The sequence below is a fragment of the Mustela erminea genome, chromosome 16 (genome assembly GCF_009829155.1).
Source record: "Mustela erminea isolate mMusErm1 chromosome 16, mMusErm1.Pri, whole genome shotgun sequence".
NCBI classification, from domain to species: Eukaryota; Metazoa; Chordata; class Mammalia; order Carnivora; family Mustelidae; genus Mustela; species Mustela erminea.
The window spans coordinates 59,243,469-59,259,814 of NC_045629.1; the positions used below are offsets into that span (position 1 = coordinate 59,243,469).

General features: G+C 33.9%; 1 protein-coding gene across 5 annotated transcripts in view; it reads right to left on the reverse strand.

Moving 5' to 3' along the window:
* The window catches only part of CSMD3 (CUB and Sushi multiple domains 3), a 1,246,643-nt gene that overhangs the window by 325,389 nt on the left and 904,908 nt on the right, over positions 1 to 16,346 (reverse strand). For all 5 annotated transcript variants that reach the window (XM_032316321.1, XM_032316320.1, XM_032316319.1 and 2 more), the window contains one exon: positions 6,915 to 7,071. In XM_032316321.1, the coding sequence (XP_032172212.1) occupies positions 6,915 to 7,071 (157 nt within the window). The remainder of the gene's footprint in view (positions 1 to 6,914; positions 7,072 to 16,346) is intronic.

Here is a 16,346-nt window from a genome sequence, read left to right on the forward strand (position 1 = left end):
ATGAACTGAGCTGAAGGTCAGACACAATCGACTGAGCCACCCAGGAGCCCCTTTTTCCTCAATATTTTAATGTTTTCATACTCACATATAAGTCTTCAATCCCTGGAAATTAATTTTTATGTAAGGAGTATACTAGTAGGTCTTTAGATATTTAAGTTCAAAACTTACATAGCTTTTGGGATGTCAAAGTTATAAAAATGACAGTGACCATTTTGTTCTTCTATTATGAAGAACTAATATTGCCTATGTAAATGACAGATAATGAAGAAATATTTCTCCAATATTTTAGCTAGAATACCTTATATTACATAATGCAGCATTAGTTAGCATTTCTTTTATTACCTGGTTAATTTCAAGTTTTAAGAGTGAGAGAAATGCCAAATGCATCTGTTAAGTGTTTATGGGACATAGACCCACCCAGGCTAACTTTGTTGCTCCCTTGTAATTTACTTATTCTCTACAGGCATTTGGATTAAAATACATCCAAAGAATAAAGTTAGAGCCAATAAATCACCTGATTATTTTTCATTATTAACGCTGCCAACAACATACTAGTAATTATATTAAAGAGTTTAAATAAGGATAATTTATTATATATTTATAAGGTTAGTACACAAGAAAAGGTATCACAAGTTAGTTAATGCCCATCATTAATTTGAATACAAAGTTTGAAATTGGCATGTTTCATGTGGATTAATGAATCATTTCAAGCAACAAAACTGGAAGGCTAAAAGTGTCCAAATATAGCTGAACTTTTCCCTTGGGATAATGAACATTTCTCCAATGAGCTTTTTAGTAAATGCAATGTACAGAGGTAATAACAAGAGGCCCAGAGATAGCATCTACTGGCTGGGCATCATGGACATTTACCTGATCAGTTTTTGAGAAGACAATGCTATAATCCATCAAAAAGGTATGATTTCGCTCTGTAATGGATGGTTGTTTAAAATACCCCACTACTTTCTATTGAATAAAAGTGGGAGAACTACAAATGAGTAGAGCTAAAGGAGTCTGCAATGAAGCATAACTTCAAGACATAGTTTAAAGACTACACAAACAACATAAAAATACACGAGGTCTAAGTTATCCTCCAACTTTGGCCAATAAGAAAACATTCTGATTCTCAGGCATAAAATGATGAAAGTGTCTTTGGAATAAATTGCATTTACTTTTTAAAATATTTGTTTTTACATTTACATCAACAATAAAAAAATGATAAATCCATGGAAATTCAAATGTAAAACACCTCAAACTTGGGTTGAAGATAATATAGTATGGTGATTAAGAGGCAGAGCCCTTCAGTTCAATTTCTGTATCTGTACTTAATAGGTTTGTGATCTTGGGCAAGTCATAACTCTTTTGTGCTTCATTTTCCTCTTCTTCTAACTGGGAATAATAGTACCTTCCTCATAGGGTTATATCTTATACCTGGTAGAGAGTAGATAAATGTTAGCTATTATTTTTAACTCTACTATGTAAAGATACACTGGTGTTGAAAGATTTCTCTGTATCTTTTAAGTGAAATCCAACCCCTTACTATAGTCCACCTCGCCCCTGCCTAGTTTCCACTTTTTCATTTTGTCCCATTCTCCTTGCTCATTCAGTTCTAGCTGCATAACTCAAACTCAGGTCTCTCTCGAGCCTTTGCACTTGATGATCTATCTGTCTGGCACCCTCTCCCCACAGATCTGTTTGTGGTTGTCCTTTCTTATAATTCCAATATCAACTCAAGTAATAACCTCTTCTGAGATGGAGTCCCAGAACCAACTAACTACAGTAACCCCATCTCCTATACTATCTCTCCAATTGGCCAGTTAGAAATTATGTCTAAATGAAGTTCTCTTATCCTTTGTTCTTGTCTTTCTTCTCTGTCTTGTCCCACTAAAATGACATTTCTACAACTTAATCTTCAGTGAGAGATTCAGTGAAAGACATTGGATTTACAGCCACCTTCTTGAAATGTGGATTGAGGGGCTGAAGATGTCTGGTCAGGTTATCCTATCAGGTTTTGCTGAGTTCTATTCCAGAGTGAACCAGAACGGAGTGGTGCTTTAAGAAAGATACTAAGGGGCGTCCAGGTGGCTCAGGCTCAGTTAGTTAAGTTTCTCCCTCTGACCTTCTGCCTTCTCATGTTATCTCTCACTCTCAAATAAATGAATACAATCTTTAAAAAAAAAAAAAAGAAAGAAAGAAAGGATACTATAATGATATCTTAATTTCTGATCTGTTCTTCCAAGTTTAGAAGGAGATGGTAATTTTCTCTCCCTTGACTCCCCCACTACCTCTAGGAAATGCAGCTATGCCTTGAGGGGTCACAGGGAAATTGTCAACTAATTTGTATTAAAAAAAGAATGCCTTATCTATATCTTTATTTGGGGTGAGTTTCAGATTTCTCCAGGGCAAGAGTATCTGATAGCTGTTAATTTGAGAAGAATGGAAGAATGACCTGACTCACGGAGGGAGTTAGTTCTGAGAGGCTGTGTAGTGGGATTGATACCCTAATGGTCGTCAGGGTCTGACCAAGTTTATCATGCCATTTTATTCTCAACCAGTGTAGCTATCTAGGCTCCAGTTATTCTAATCAAACTAGGTAGAGTTGACTGGAAACTTATCTGGGAGAAAGATAGCCCCAGAAAAGCTAAAAAGTATTATTCTTGACAACTCTTAATGTTGTGTTTTTACGTTATGTTTATCTTAATGGGTTATGACTGAAGAGATTCAATTTGCCTTAGAAAAATAAAGGAATGAGAGAGTTGCTCCTCAAGTATGATGTAGCATTTCACAAGTATATATATAATTTATTTATTGATGAAGGAGAGTGAAAGAAGCTCACTGTCTTCTTAGTGTAGTAGAGCTGAAATTATTAATAATGAGTAAACCAAACGCTTTTCCTTTTTAAACACCCAAGAGTCCAGGCTTCCATAATTCCATTAATTGCAGAGGCATATATTGATGCAACATCTATGGATTTATTACTTGTTTTGGAATAACTGCTACAGCTGTACATTGTAGTAGACGCTGTAAGTTGTATTCTCAATATCTTTTCTCTTCTTCCCCACAAACAACCTGATTTTGTTCCCAGCAGTAAAAGAATCATATCAGGCTGTATAGCATGGTGGTCTAATACTGAGTGATTATTTAGTCTACCAAATAATTCATTTCCCAGACTTTCTTGCCAGGAAATCCAGGTATAATGATAGAGCTCCGTTTAGGACAGGGAGAGATAAGAGAATGTCTGACCCAGATTTTGCATTTCTGGTAAAGGAGGCATTTGCTGTTGGCACTACCTGTTCCCTCTTTCTCCCTGCCTTGACTATGCCTGGAGTTAAAATAGCCATCTTATGACCACATCACAGACATTAGAACAAAAAAAGGAACACATTAGGGATGCTAAAGCAGAGAGATAGGGGCAGGATCCTTGTTCCCTAGGTTGGAGAGTTGAATCAAGAAACTACCTACCTGTTGTTCATCTTTCGTCTTATATGAGAAAAATAAATCCTGGTAATTTAACCTATGGTTAAGTTTTCTATTGAAACCAAAAGCAACATCTCAACTACTGTTTCCACTGGTCCATTTGCTACTCTTAATGATTATATGACGAATGGGCCTAAAAGATAGCTGAAATAAAATGCCCCTTAATACTTATGTTCTGAACTATTTGTTCTGAAAATATCTGTTCCGAAAAAATATTTTCTCATTTCTATCTCAGCCATATGTGCTTCTCTCTACTTGAAACTACCAATAACCAGGCAACCACACAAGTCAACAAAATGGACAATAGAGAGATAGTGACTATCCTTCGATAAGAAACCTGTCATTAGAAAAGGGTGGTCATAAAAGGTCTATATGTCTTAACAGCTAGAATTGTGAGGAGCTAGGTAAAAGGGATTAATTGGAATTGGATTACTTGCTGTATTTACCTTAATGTGCCTAATAAGATCTTTCTAGTCTCTGTGCCTTTCTTCAGTCCTATTCTCTTTGCCTGGTATGCTCCCCACCACTTCTCTTTGCAACCCACCAACCCAACCTTTAATACCATTCTATTTATGAATCCTTATTTGATCTGACCTAGCCAACGGTTCTCTCTTCTCTCTCTAATTCTCTTAATGGGAACTCTTCTATGTCACAAAGTGTTCTCTCAGATGTTTCAGAGGCCAACTTTGGATAATTATAAGGAGGAACACAACACAGAATTGCAGGTGGAATTCGATTTAGAAATCACCAAATACAATGATTCATACACAAAAACATTGTCTTTTACATTTCTCCCATGTTTGGGCACCTTAGCAAATTCTTTTATGTTCAGAAAATAATTACTACCTCTAAGAAGTTTATGAATATTTAAAATATATGCCCTTGTAGAATCTTCATCTATATCACAAAGGCATTATACAAAATCAGTATTCAGACCACATGTTAATTTACTAAGAGTCTGTAAAGAGATGCAATTGAACTAAAACTGACTAAAGACATGAAGGGAGGGAAGGCCTCCTAAAGAAATATGTGCAATATGTTTGCAGAAAGTTGTGACGAAAGTACAGTGCGATAACTGATATCTTAGTTGAGAACAGAAACTTCTGCAAATGAAATGTTTAAAAGTAAGCTAACTCTGACTGAAGGAGTCAGGGTAAGTAAGCGTCAGTGGGAATCAGAGATGTGTCTTAAAGTTCAAAGTCTCAGGTGAGGCTTCTGTTTGGAATACACCAATGACAATTATTAACCCTGAAGAGAAAGCAGCCTAGCACTGGTGCTATGGCTGGAACCAAAAACATATTGGGAGGATGGGAATAAGTCCCCGTCAAAGTCAGGAAATCTGGGGTTAGCTATTAAGATAATTGCAGATATGTAGAAAGATTGCCAATGTCAAAATCAGAAGTAAAACCTTAGAACAAATAACAATTACTGATGGATGTGTTACTAGTTCCAGGACCCTCTCAGAAGGAGCTCAGAACACAGCTGTTGATTCAGAAAATCAGAGGACCCTTCACTGACCTGGTGATAATCCACCTACAACTTGAAGTAGGCTATACTTTCAGTTCCAGATCTGAGATGGAAACATTTAGTTTCAGTTCTGAGACTAAAAAATATTTATGGATATATACCTACCCTTTAAAAAAAATTGCTTTTATATTCTCTTCCCCATTCCACAGCTTTCCATCTTCATAATGACACACATTCTATAATGAACTAGAGTCATTAAGAAGCGTGATTTCAAATAACTGCTTACGATGTCACTTTTCTGACATGTGGGAGCTCATACAATGACAATAAGGGTCAATGATTTGACTCAGTCTAGACAGTTAACCACCCAATTTTAAATGCAGGTATGTCCTACAATGGCTAGCATCTTTGCATCAATAATCTCAAGTTACACAGAATTTTTAAATCTGGGAAGGAAATCTAGGTTTTTTCCTATGAACCCCATTGACATTTTTAGATAAGGAGAAAGACAAAGTGATGCAGAGCAAAGAAAGGTCATTGTGTAGACATTGAGCCATGAGTTGAAAAATGTCGGCAACTCTGTTAGAAAACAGAGAAAATGGCAGAGAAAAGCAGATTAAACAACAAGTGCCCTTCTGAGCGGATCACACCAATTATACTTGAGCAATAATTGTCAATACTATTACTTTTAGTATATCACATAGTAATAGCTGTAAACACAGTCTGGTTGGATTTTCATTTGTCTTTGGAAGTACTTCTTAAAAATTGCATTGTACACAGTAGTTCTCAGGATTTAGAAATATGAATTTAACATTCATTTTGTTAATTTATGTTTTGTTGCGTTAATGATGAACAATTCTAACACAGGTAGGAAAAAAAAAACCTTGAAATAAACAGGGAGTAATAGTAATCTCTTACTTAAATGCATCAGATTTTTAAATATAATTTCAATATAATATACTCTCCTGTCTTCTACTTCTCATATCATTAAGAAAGAATATTTTCACAAACAGTAATTTGATTCAAATTCCCTTCAGGATCCCATGTATCTTTGATACTGTAATAATTTTAATCTTCCAGTTTCTGTAGTAGTTGCCATTCACCTGACTTCTTGAGAAAATTTATAGGCTTCATTAGATCTTTTTCAAATATTCTGAAAGTAAAGATTTCTGAATGTTGCTGCTTAGTTGTTTTGCTAAATTAATGAGCATTCTGAACTTCTAAGAACCGATTTGATCTGATTCTAAATTTGTTAAAAACACAGCTAGTAACTATCTCAGTTTTACATGAGCTTTATTTTGTTAGTGTACTGCTTACAGAATAGAAACTCAATAAATATATTACTTGAACATGACTTATTGTGGACAGATGTATTAAGTCTGTTTCTTTTCTTGTGGCACTGGTAAAATAAATTCATTTAATTCATATAACAACTGATGTAACCCACCAACCCATGCTTCTCAGTCTTTGAACTTCTACTCGTTTGTCAGAATAGCCAATTGGAGTATAAGGCAATAGTTTTATTTTTAATAAAGCAATTCAACACAAAAGCAAAACAAAATAAAAAACTTAACTCTAATGTAAACTCATCTGAAACCATCCAGTTATCATTAATGACTGTCCAATATATAACTACCACAGTTGCAAACATTGAATTTTCATCTATTAAAACAATTATATTTTTAAAATATTGGATGGGAAGAATACTGCTATTTTATAATCATGTAAATAAATCAGCCACAGATTACTTAACCATTCTGAACCTTAGTTGTTTCAATGTGGAACTGAAACAGTTAGAATACCTGTAATTTATGGAATCAATAAGGTCAAATAATATTGAACATACAGAAGGTAGTTCTACACTTCAAGTTCTACAATTCAAATTTGGGGTTTTACTTCACCTCGTAAGTTGCAATTATTTAATAAATACTCAGTCTCAGTGTTTGGCCATTTTTTTCTTCTAAAATACTTACTGGTATAAACAAGTTGAAAACCTTCATCTGTCCCTTCAGAATCAGAATTAAATTCCAGCCAGAGTTGATTTGAAGTACTGCTAAGTGTCAATCCTCGCATAGATGCGCCAGTAAATGCACCTAGTAGATGAGTCGTTTTATCTTTTCCATCATAAATCTGTAAAACGTTTATAATTAAAAATGTAAATGTGCCAATAAAAACCAGTTCAAATAATGTGTTTATGTTTATAAAGAAGAGGAAATTATCAAATTCTTCCCAAATCAGATCACTCATGTTTTCCAAGGACAATTACCTATATTAATCCCTACATATAACAAGCTAAGAAAGTTAGAATCCACATGGATAACTTTAAAATTCTAAGCTCAATATACCTTAACTTTTGATCTTATTATAAAAATAATGCTTTTTTATGGCAGGCATTTAAAATTGAGAATATCTATGGAAAGGCTGGTTTTCAAGGTTGGTTGGTTCTTTTTCTGCAACTTGCTCAAGGGGATCAAATACCTTTTTTCTTTCTAATAACGTAATTAATATAAAATATACTTGCTTCTTTTGCAATTTCTATAATTTATCCATTTTCTTTACCTTAATTCATTTTAACTTACAAAAAAATAGTAAATGAGTATTAAATGTTTTTAGAAATGATCTAACAAGGTAAAAATATATAAAACAAAATTGATGAGCTCTCAAAAATTCCTATGTAATTCTCATTCTTCTGAAGTTGTAACTTCTCATTATATTCTAATTTGCTTTTATCAGTGCATTCAGACATCTCTCCAGGTAAATAGATACAGATTCTGCCTTTTGAGAGCTATGCAATATTTCACACAGTGCCACTACCACAACTATCATTCCCGTATTAGTAAATTCAGGATTTTTTTGCTACTAAGAGCAATACTGAAATAAACACCTTTTACATATGCCTCATTTTTTTTGATATTTGTATTTTCATAAGAAAATTATCAATATATGGGATTTGGGAGCTAAAATACTCAGGTATAGCTATACTATTTCCAAAAAGCATATAGAAATTAAGTGGAAGGTTTACCAACATTGCATGTTACCATTCTTTTGTCCTTAAGACATGAATTTTCAGTGGAGTACTTATGCCCCATGCCCCCAAGGCAGTGAAAATTGGTTCTTGCTTGTGGTGAAGTCTTATATATTAAAATGATTAGTAGTGCTACAAAGATCACTCTATATGACCAATTTTACTCCATAATATTCAGCTTTATGGGGTTGGGGGCTCAGTAAATGAATGATAATGAATAGAAAAAGTTGAGAAATGCTGCTCAAAGTTACTTACCTCCTGCCTGAAACTGCTTTACTTCTAACCTGGTATTAGTGTAAGAATTGTTGTTGAATTCCTAAACAAGTGACTTTGCCATAGTCCCAGTGTTCCCCCAAAGTGGTATTCATCATGTTCATGTTCAGAGAGCGGTTAGATGGTGCACAATGGAATTTTCATTATTATTATACACATGTAACTATTATATGAACCTGTATGATGGACTTTTCTTGAGCTAAATTTTTGGGTTTAATTTGATAATCTATATAGAATGTGTTCTATAATTCATAAATGAAAATTTATGTGTAGATTTTATATTTTTTCTTTTTCAAATTATCTTTATAAGGTATTAGTATTCAATTTATGTTAACTTAATAAAAGAGACTGGGAAATTTTCACTGTATTTCTAATGTTTGGATTATGCAAATAAAGTAATGAGACTTTTTTAATTAGAAGCTTAAGATTTTTTCAACTCCAGAAACTCTTTGAGTTTTTGTTCATTTAATTACTCCTTATTTATACGATCCTTTTATTTTCCACCTAGAATGCCTATAATTTGTATATTGTCTCTAAAATGGTACTACATTTCTCCTTTATTTTCTCTTTGCATCTCTCTTTCCCTCTGTATTGTAAACAGCCCTCCACTGGATCTTCTACATGAAAAAATTAGATTTTCAGGAGTAACTAATCTCTTTGTAGGGCTTCTATTAAAATCTTAAATTTTAGGGATTCCTGGGTGGCTTAGCCCATTGGGTTCCTTCCTTCAGCTCCGGTCATGATCCTAGAATCCTGGGATCAAGTCCTGCATTGAGCTCCTTGCTTTTCCTCTGCCTACTCCTCCCCGTGCTTGTGCTCTTTCTCTGGCAAATAAATAAATAAAATTTATTTAAAAAATGATTTAAAATCTTAAATTTTATTTTATTTATTATTTTTTTAATCTTAAATTTTAAAATCATTGGTCAAACTCTAGAAAGTCTCTCCTCTCTCTCAGCACTCTAATTGCATTAAGATTTTTTCAAAAATTTTAAATTTCTTTTCAAATTTCTCTTAATGCTCCTACAGTCTGAATTCAATGTATACCACCTGTTCCATGCATTTAATTTGGTCTTTCTCCCCTCCAGTTACTGAATTCTCCTTAAGTATGTATTTATGTACCTTTAGCTGTGTATAGGATTATACTTCCTTATTATTGATATAAGATTTAAGTGCTATAAAGACTAGAGATAAAATTTTATTTAACATGCTATAAAAATGCAGCTTGTGCTTAGGGCCTCTGGTGTCCTCTTCAAACCACATTACGCTACACCTTTCCTGCACAGGAATTTTGAAGTCTCTATTACCAGGCCATTCTGCTATTTCCCTTTGTGACCAAGGGACTCTGCAGCTTCATATAAGCCTCTGGGGCTCCACCAGCTTATTTATTATATTAGCTCAGAGAGGGAGGCAGAAATAGAGGGAAAAGGTTGAAAGCTGAACTCAAGCCAACATGCTCATGGAATTCCTAAAAGAAAACATTTTACTGTCCTCTCCCTTTTACAAGGTCCTTCTGTCCACTAAAAACAACAACAACCAACAAAAAAGTGGGTTGACTGTTTAAAGAGTATCTGAGCACTAGATAGAGGGCTGCATGGACAAATTTCCTAAAATTGTATAAGAATTCCTTGAACCCCCTGATGGAACTTACCAGACAAATAAGTTTCTGTTTTAGTTATCAGCAAGAAGTTCTTTATCTTCAACAAAGCTGAACCAAATGTTGAGGTTTGTTAGCTCAGGGATTTTATTGTTTGATTACATAAGAATCAACTTTCAGTTTCTTAAGAATAGTAGTCACCAGTGATAATTCAGAGGCAAGTCAACACACTTGCTGGAAAACACACTTTTGTGTCTGTGAGTTTCGAATGTTCAATATTCTCGGAAGCTGCTTTTGAATACATTTATTTTATAACTCTATATATGACATAGTTCATAAATTCTAAGTTTAGAGCCATACATTCACAACCAAACCATTTGGCCAGCAGATCCAGTGATCTTATTTGTGGTTAATATTGTCTAGGTAACCCCAAAGAATATTTTCCTTTTTATTTCCCTTACTTTTTGCCAGCATGTAATTTCATTCTTTTTTTTAAAAATGTAATTTCATTCTTACATTAAATATAAATGTTTCTTGGATTCAACTAGTTCTGCTTTTATGCATGAACACACTGTAGGAACTTCATATCTCAAAAATATCCAAATAAAGGGGCAATATAAATTAAACTAATTGATGTAAATCAGCAAACAGAAACTGGTTCTTGAATTCTGGTTTTTGTTTTTGTTTTGTTTTTTTAAAGTCTCTCCTAATGTTTTTCTTAAATGTTCAGTGGTAAGAAAAAAAAAAAAAAAGTTGAATCATTAGAGAAACCCTCTCTTTACACATGACAATTGTTCTTATATAACATAATGTTAAAAAATAAACAAAATAATTTAACTCATATTTAGTTCTATTATGTGCTGGGAATAAAATAAAAAATTGAGACATCATTTGTAAGCTGAAGGAAATTCAAAAAATATTGTCTGTCCCAAGAGAGATATTTACATTGTGTCTTTCTACTTTTTAAGTCAGAAGCATACTTTTTTCTTTTTCAAAAGAAACTATCTTTAAGATATTTTAAAAGTAATGATTTAAAGAAAAAGACTGAAAAGAACTAATACTAATACATATAGATATAGATAGATATAGATATAGATATATAGATATATCTTAAGCCCAGCAGAGAGGATCTAATTCAGCACCAAAACTCATTAACTAGTTTATTTAACAATGTAAAGTCAAAAGGTAGAAAACAAATAACACAGAGATACCACTATAATCATAAAAGTAAAATGAAGTGTGATAATTCAACTATGAACTTTTGGAAGTATGTATAGGGTTATTAAATTAAGATGAAAAACAAGTGTTAATTAGCAAGGTTTTAGAGAAGAGTTTTATACTAGTGATCAAGCCAATGCTATTTAGCTTGTAAATGAAATTCTTCAAATGTATTCAAATACATATGCAAGCATAAAGGTAGTTAAGAAATAGCAAAACATTGCAGCCGAAGGCAAATTACTTTGGAAGCAAACATGAATGCAAGCATGTAAATAAAAAAAATAAAATGAACAAAATGTATATTTCATTTAAAAGTAAATTTTCAGAGGTACTTGCATGGCTCAGTTTCTCTTTGGCTGGGGTCATGATCTTAGGGTCCTGGGATCAAGCCCAGCATCAGGCTCCCTGCTCAGCAGGGAGTCTGCTTCTCCTTCTTCCCTTTCCCCCTCGATCCCCCAACTCATGTTCTCTCTCTCAAATAGATGAACAAAATATTTTTTAAAAAGTGAATTTACAGTACAAAGTGATTATACTGGGTCTTACTATAGAACTTTTGACATCATTACTTTTCATATTTCTGTTCTGATTAAAGTCAGGATTATTAAGCATGCTTTTAAAGATTTTATTTATTTATTTGAGAGAGAGACAGCGAGAGAGAGCATGAGCGAGGAGAAGGTCAGAGGGAGAAGCAGACTCCCAATGGAGCTGGGAGCCCAATGTGGGACTCAATCTCGGGATCATGACCTGAGCTGAAGGCAGTTGTCCAACCAACTGAGCCACCCAGGCATCCCTTAAGCATACTTTTATTTATTTGGGTCTATTTTTCTCTTTTTCCTTTTTTCATGTTTTTATTTCATTGTTATTATTTTTGCTATGTCTTAATACCTATTTGTTTTTCAAAAATTTACAAATCTAAAATACCTATTTTGTTTTTCAAAAATTTACAAATCTAAAAAAGTATAAGATTACTGTTGTTTTTCAAAAATTTACAAATCTAAAAAAGTATAAGATTACTGTATGATACATTTTTTGCGTGTTGGAAGGGAGAGGATTATGGTGTTTCCCATAGAAATATTCTCAGTTACTTAACCCCTAATTCAGATAATGAAGACTCACTTTAATGTCAAATTTAGAATTTCAAGTTGATTTAAGAATTAATATCATTAAAGGCATTGAGAGCTTTTGTAATATTAACGAAGGTCCTCAGTGAGGCTCTAATTTGTCAAATGGTTGCCATTAACCTGGTAGTGTCTTAATAAAACAGACTAGACCTCAAATGTTGCCATGTTTCAGTTATCAAACCTTTTAGAATGGATCAGGGGGGCTGTAATTAGTTTTGGTATACAGACCTTCCTATATTTGGAAGGTCAAACCCTTTATAATGAACAGCTTATTAACACTCAAAACTGTGTTTTTTGTTTTTAATAAATGCATAATTAGAAGGCATATTCTCAGTCATTCCTTTAATGAATTAGCAAGTCAGATTTTTTGTTTTGTTTTGTCTTTTAAATAACTTTTTTAAAGATTTTATTCATTTATTTGACACAGAGAGATCACAAGTAGGCAGAGCAGCAGGCAGAGAGAGAGGGGGAAGCAGGCTTCCTGCTGAGCAGAGAGCCCCATGCGGGGCTTGATCCCAGGACCCTGAGACCATGATCTGAGCTGAAGGGAGAGGCCTAACCCTCGGAGCCACCCAGGCATCCCAGCAAGTCAGATGTTATCCCCCCAAGAGCAGAAAGTACATAGAAAACAAAATGGAAAGAAATCACACATGTACATATGTATAATCACACAAACCTGCAAATTATTCCCACTCATGGATATTAGAATTTTCATTTTGGCTGCTTGTTTTATAGGTTGATTTAGGAATTTAAATAAAGTTTTTCTAATAAGGTGAGTGAGATGTCAAAATCTGAATAAAAAATAAACAAGAATAACTTTTATAATAGTGATCAAAAAGGACAATGTTCCCAACCTTATGCTCTCTTCAAAATAAAATTAAACAAAGCAGATAAATTTTGTTCATATTAAAATATTTATGTCTTCAAAATAGCCATATAAGGTGTACACAATTATAGGAGCTAATATATTTTAGTTAAGGAGTTTAGGACACAATGAAGAGCACGCTTTCAGGAGGTTTAGCTTTGTGATTATATAACAGATTTGAAGTCCCAATTCTACCTCTCAAGCTGGATGGCCTGTCGAAAATCATTCACTTCTGTTATCCTCAGTATGGGAAAGAATGAAGGGGTTTATGAGATCTAATATAGCATTCTTGACAAATAAATATTTACAGAGTGCTTTTGGAGGAAGAGAGAACAAAGGATTACCACTGAATAAGCAAAGTTGGTAGATATGTATGGTGGACATCTGAGATATCTGGTTTGCTAGAAAATGTCTAATAACCAGCTCCCAGACAAATAGAATTGGTGAATGTATATATCCAATCATACTTAAAAAATAACTTTTATTAATATAAAGAGAGGTAGACTCAGGGGTGCCTGGGTGGCTCAGTGGGTTAAAGCCTCTGCCTTCGGCTCAGGTCATGTTCTTGTGGTCCTGGGATAGAGCCCCACATCAGGCCCTCTGCTCAGCAGGGAGCCTGCTTCCTGCCTGCCTCTCTGCCTACTTGTGATCTCTCTGTCAAATAAATAAATAAAATATTTTAAAAAAGAGAGAGGTAGACAAACTTTTTCCAAAAAAGAATAGACAGAATATATTTATAGTATTTAGGAGATAATATCTCTGTCATAACTACTCAATACTGTCATTGTAGCACAAAAACAGGGACAGATAATAAGTAAATGAATGAACATGGTTTTCTCCCAGTAAAATTTTATTTATAGACATGGCCGTCAAGACCAATTTGGCCCATAGACTGTCTGGGAATCCCTGATTAAAGGGATATGTAGCATGCAAGTTACAAATAGCAAAAAAAAAAAAAAAAAAAAAAATTAAAACCTGTATATACATTCACTGCTCCAAATTCCATAGAGGTAATTGATTTTCACAGAATACTTTTTTTTTGGCCAAATTTTTGTATCTGCCTCTTATAATTGCAACTGACAAACAAGAATGGTTCCTAACTGAATATTGCTTGAGTTTTTTAAGTTAACAAGATCTAAGTAAAGCAATGTAAAAAAACAATGTTATATCAGAAAATGGAATTTGTAAATGACAGAAGCAACTTCTTGGCTAAACCGAATAATAGTTTTTAATTCTAGAAAATATGTATTCTCAATATTTTGGTGTTATTCACAACAGAATGACTATAGACACAACCCATTCTTAAACTTAAGTATAGATGATGTGCAAAGGAATAGATCAAGTCAAGGTCTGTAGTATTTGTCATTTTCTGCAGTGTAACTACTCCTAATATTGTCAATATCAAGCTATCAATATGACATCTCTGTATGTAGAGTTGGGAAAGGATGGATGCTTTGCATAGTATTTCCACCATAGAGATTTAATACACAGAGCTCACCTAAAAAACACACATAATAACAAAAAGAGTAAAATAATTAAGAAATGAGAAGTTGTATTTGTTACCTTTGTTTTTAATATAACAACTGTAATATAACTGCAATCTAATCTAATGTAATTTTTAATAATGTGTATGTTTAACAACCAGTTCACAAAATTACTGAAAATTTAACAATAGGTTCTCACAAATAGTATTCCCAAACACTAGCACATAGGTTACAAAATAAGCTTGAAAATAATACGTCTTGAAAAACAACATTTTAATAACTTTCTTTTCATATTGCTAGAAGAATGTTATTAGTTATTAATCCAGTCCTTTAACTATTTAGTTTCACATAACTATGATAATTCTTTCAGACTCTCAAAACCAATATTAAGTTATTTAACTGACTCTTCTCCATAATCATCCATCCTGTCTACATTTTGCATTAGACATAAATCTTTAAACTACAAAATACTGAGTGTGGTAAAAAGATAGCCTTGAATTTTTTCTCTGCTACATTCCCTTATCTAAACATAATACTCAGTCTTTTTCTGAAAATAAAAACAAGCATTACAACAAAAAAACAGAGATAGTATTTCTGATTGCTACTCAGCTTTTGTCTTATCAGGCTGACAATGGCAATTACTCATTGGTGATTGTTTAGAGTATACATATAATAAACACCTCCTATAAATGTTAATTGAAAGAAGTAATTAAATTACATATTTTGAGTGAGGGTTGGAGAAGTTCAGTATTCTTGCCCATTAAAAGGAACAGAACCAAAGAAGGATATATTCATAATTCCCAAACCTGATGTCTATCAGATAATCCAAAGAGCTTTATAAAAATCCAAAATTCCAGGTACAGACCAACTAAAACAGTTTTCCCCAGATCTACTGAATCAGGAAAATCTGGTAGTGGTACCAGGAATAAACTACCTAGAGGAGTCATATGATCAGCTATATTTGATATCAACTTTATTAGTATGGCTGTATGTAAGTAAGGTAATTTATGGAAAGAGGAGGGAAAGAGAAAGAGTGGGCGGATGACTAAGTGGGCATCAGCCTGAATGGCATGCTCTCTGGAGAATGTGTGTGTGTGTGTGTGTGTGTGTGTGTGTGTGTGTGTGTGTGTATGTGTGTATGTAGGTATAGATTAAGTTGATACACACACGTTTTTATTATTATTGCTCTTTTAGTCAGAATCCAATACAGTGATATTATAAAGTAAATGCAGTCAGAAGAAAAAAAGCCTTGTCTAGACCTTTCACTCATATAGAGTTTATAAGAGAATATTATCCCAAAGAACATAGCCAATCCTACCATAACAAGAAAAGCAATGCTTTTCTGAGTCAAGGGACAAAGGGTTCTATAATGGGCTATTTGTTCTACTAATTTCTTTTCTTTTCTTTTTTACAGATTTAATTTATTTATTTGAGAGGGAGAATGTGAGCGCGGGAGCAGAAGCAGAGCAGCAGAGGGAGAGGGAGAGGGAGAAGCAGGCTCCCCACTGATCAGGGAGTCTGATGCAGCTCCATTCCAGGGTCCTGGCATCATGACCAGAGCCCAAGGCAGCTGCTTAACTGACAGAGCCACCCAGATGCCCTAGTTTTACTAATTTCTTCTGATTTCCTGGTCTGAACGGACAAAGAGCTGACTGCACTAGGTGTAATGTTGGAACATGCTAGGATAAGAGTGGGCTCTCATGGACTGGTTTGCAGTGGGGGAAATCATCCTGCATCATGAAAGGACTCCGGGCTCCTTAGTCTTTGAAAATTAATCATCTGTCCTTTGGAGGGAGCATCTGTCTGTTTCGTGCCTAACTGTGCC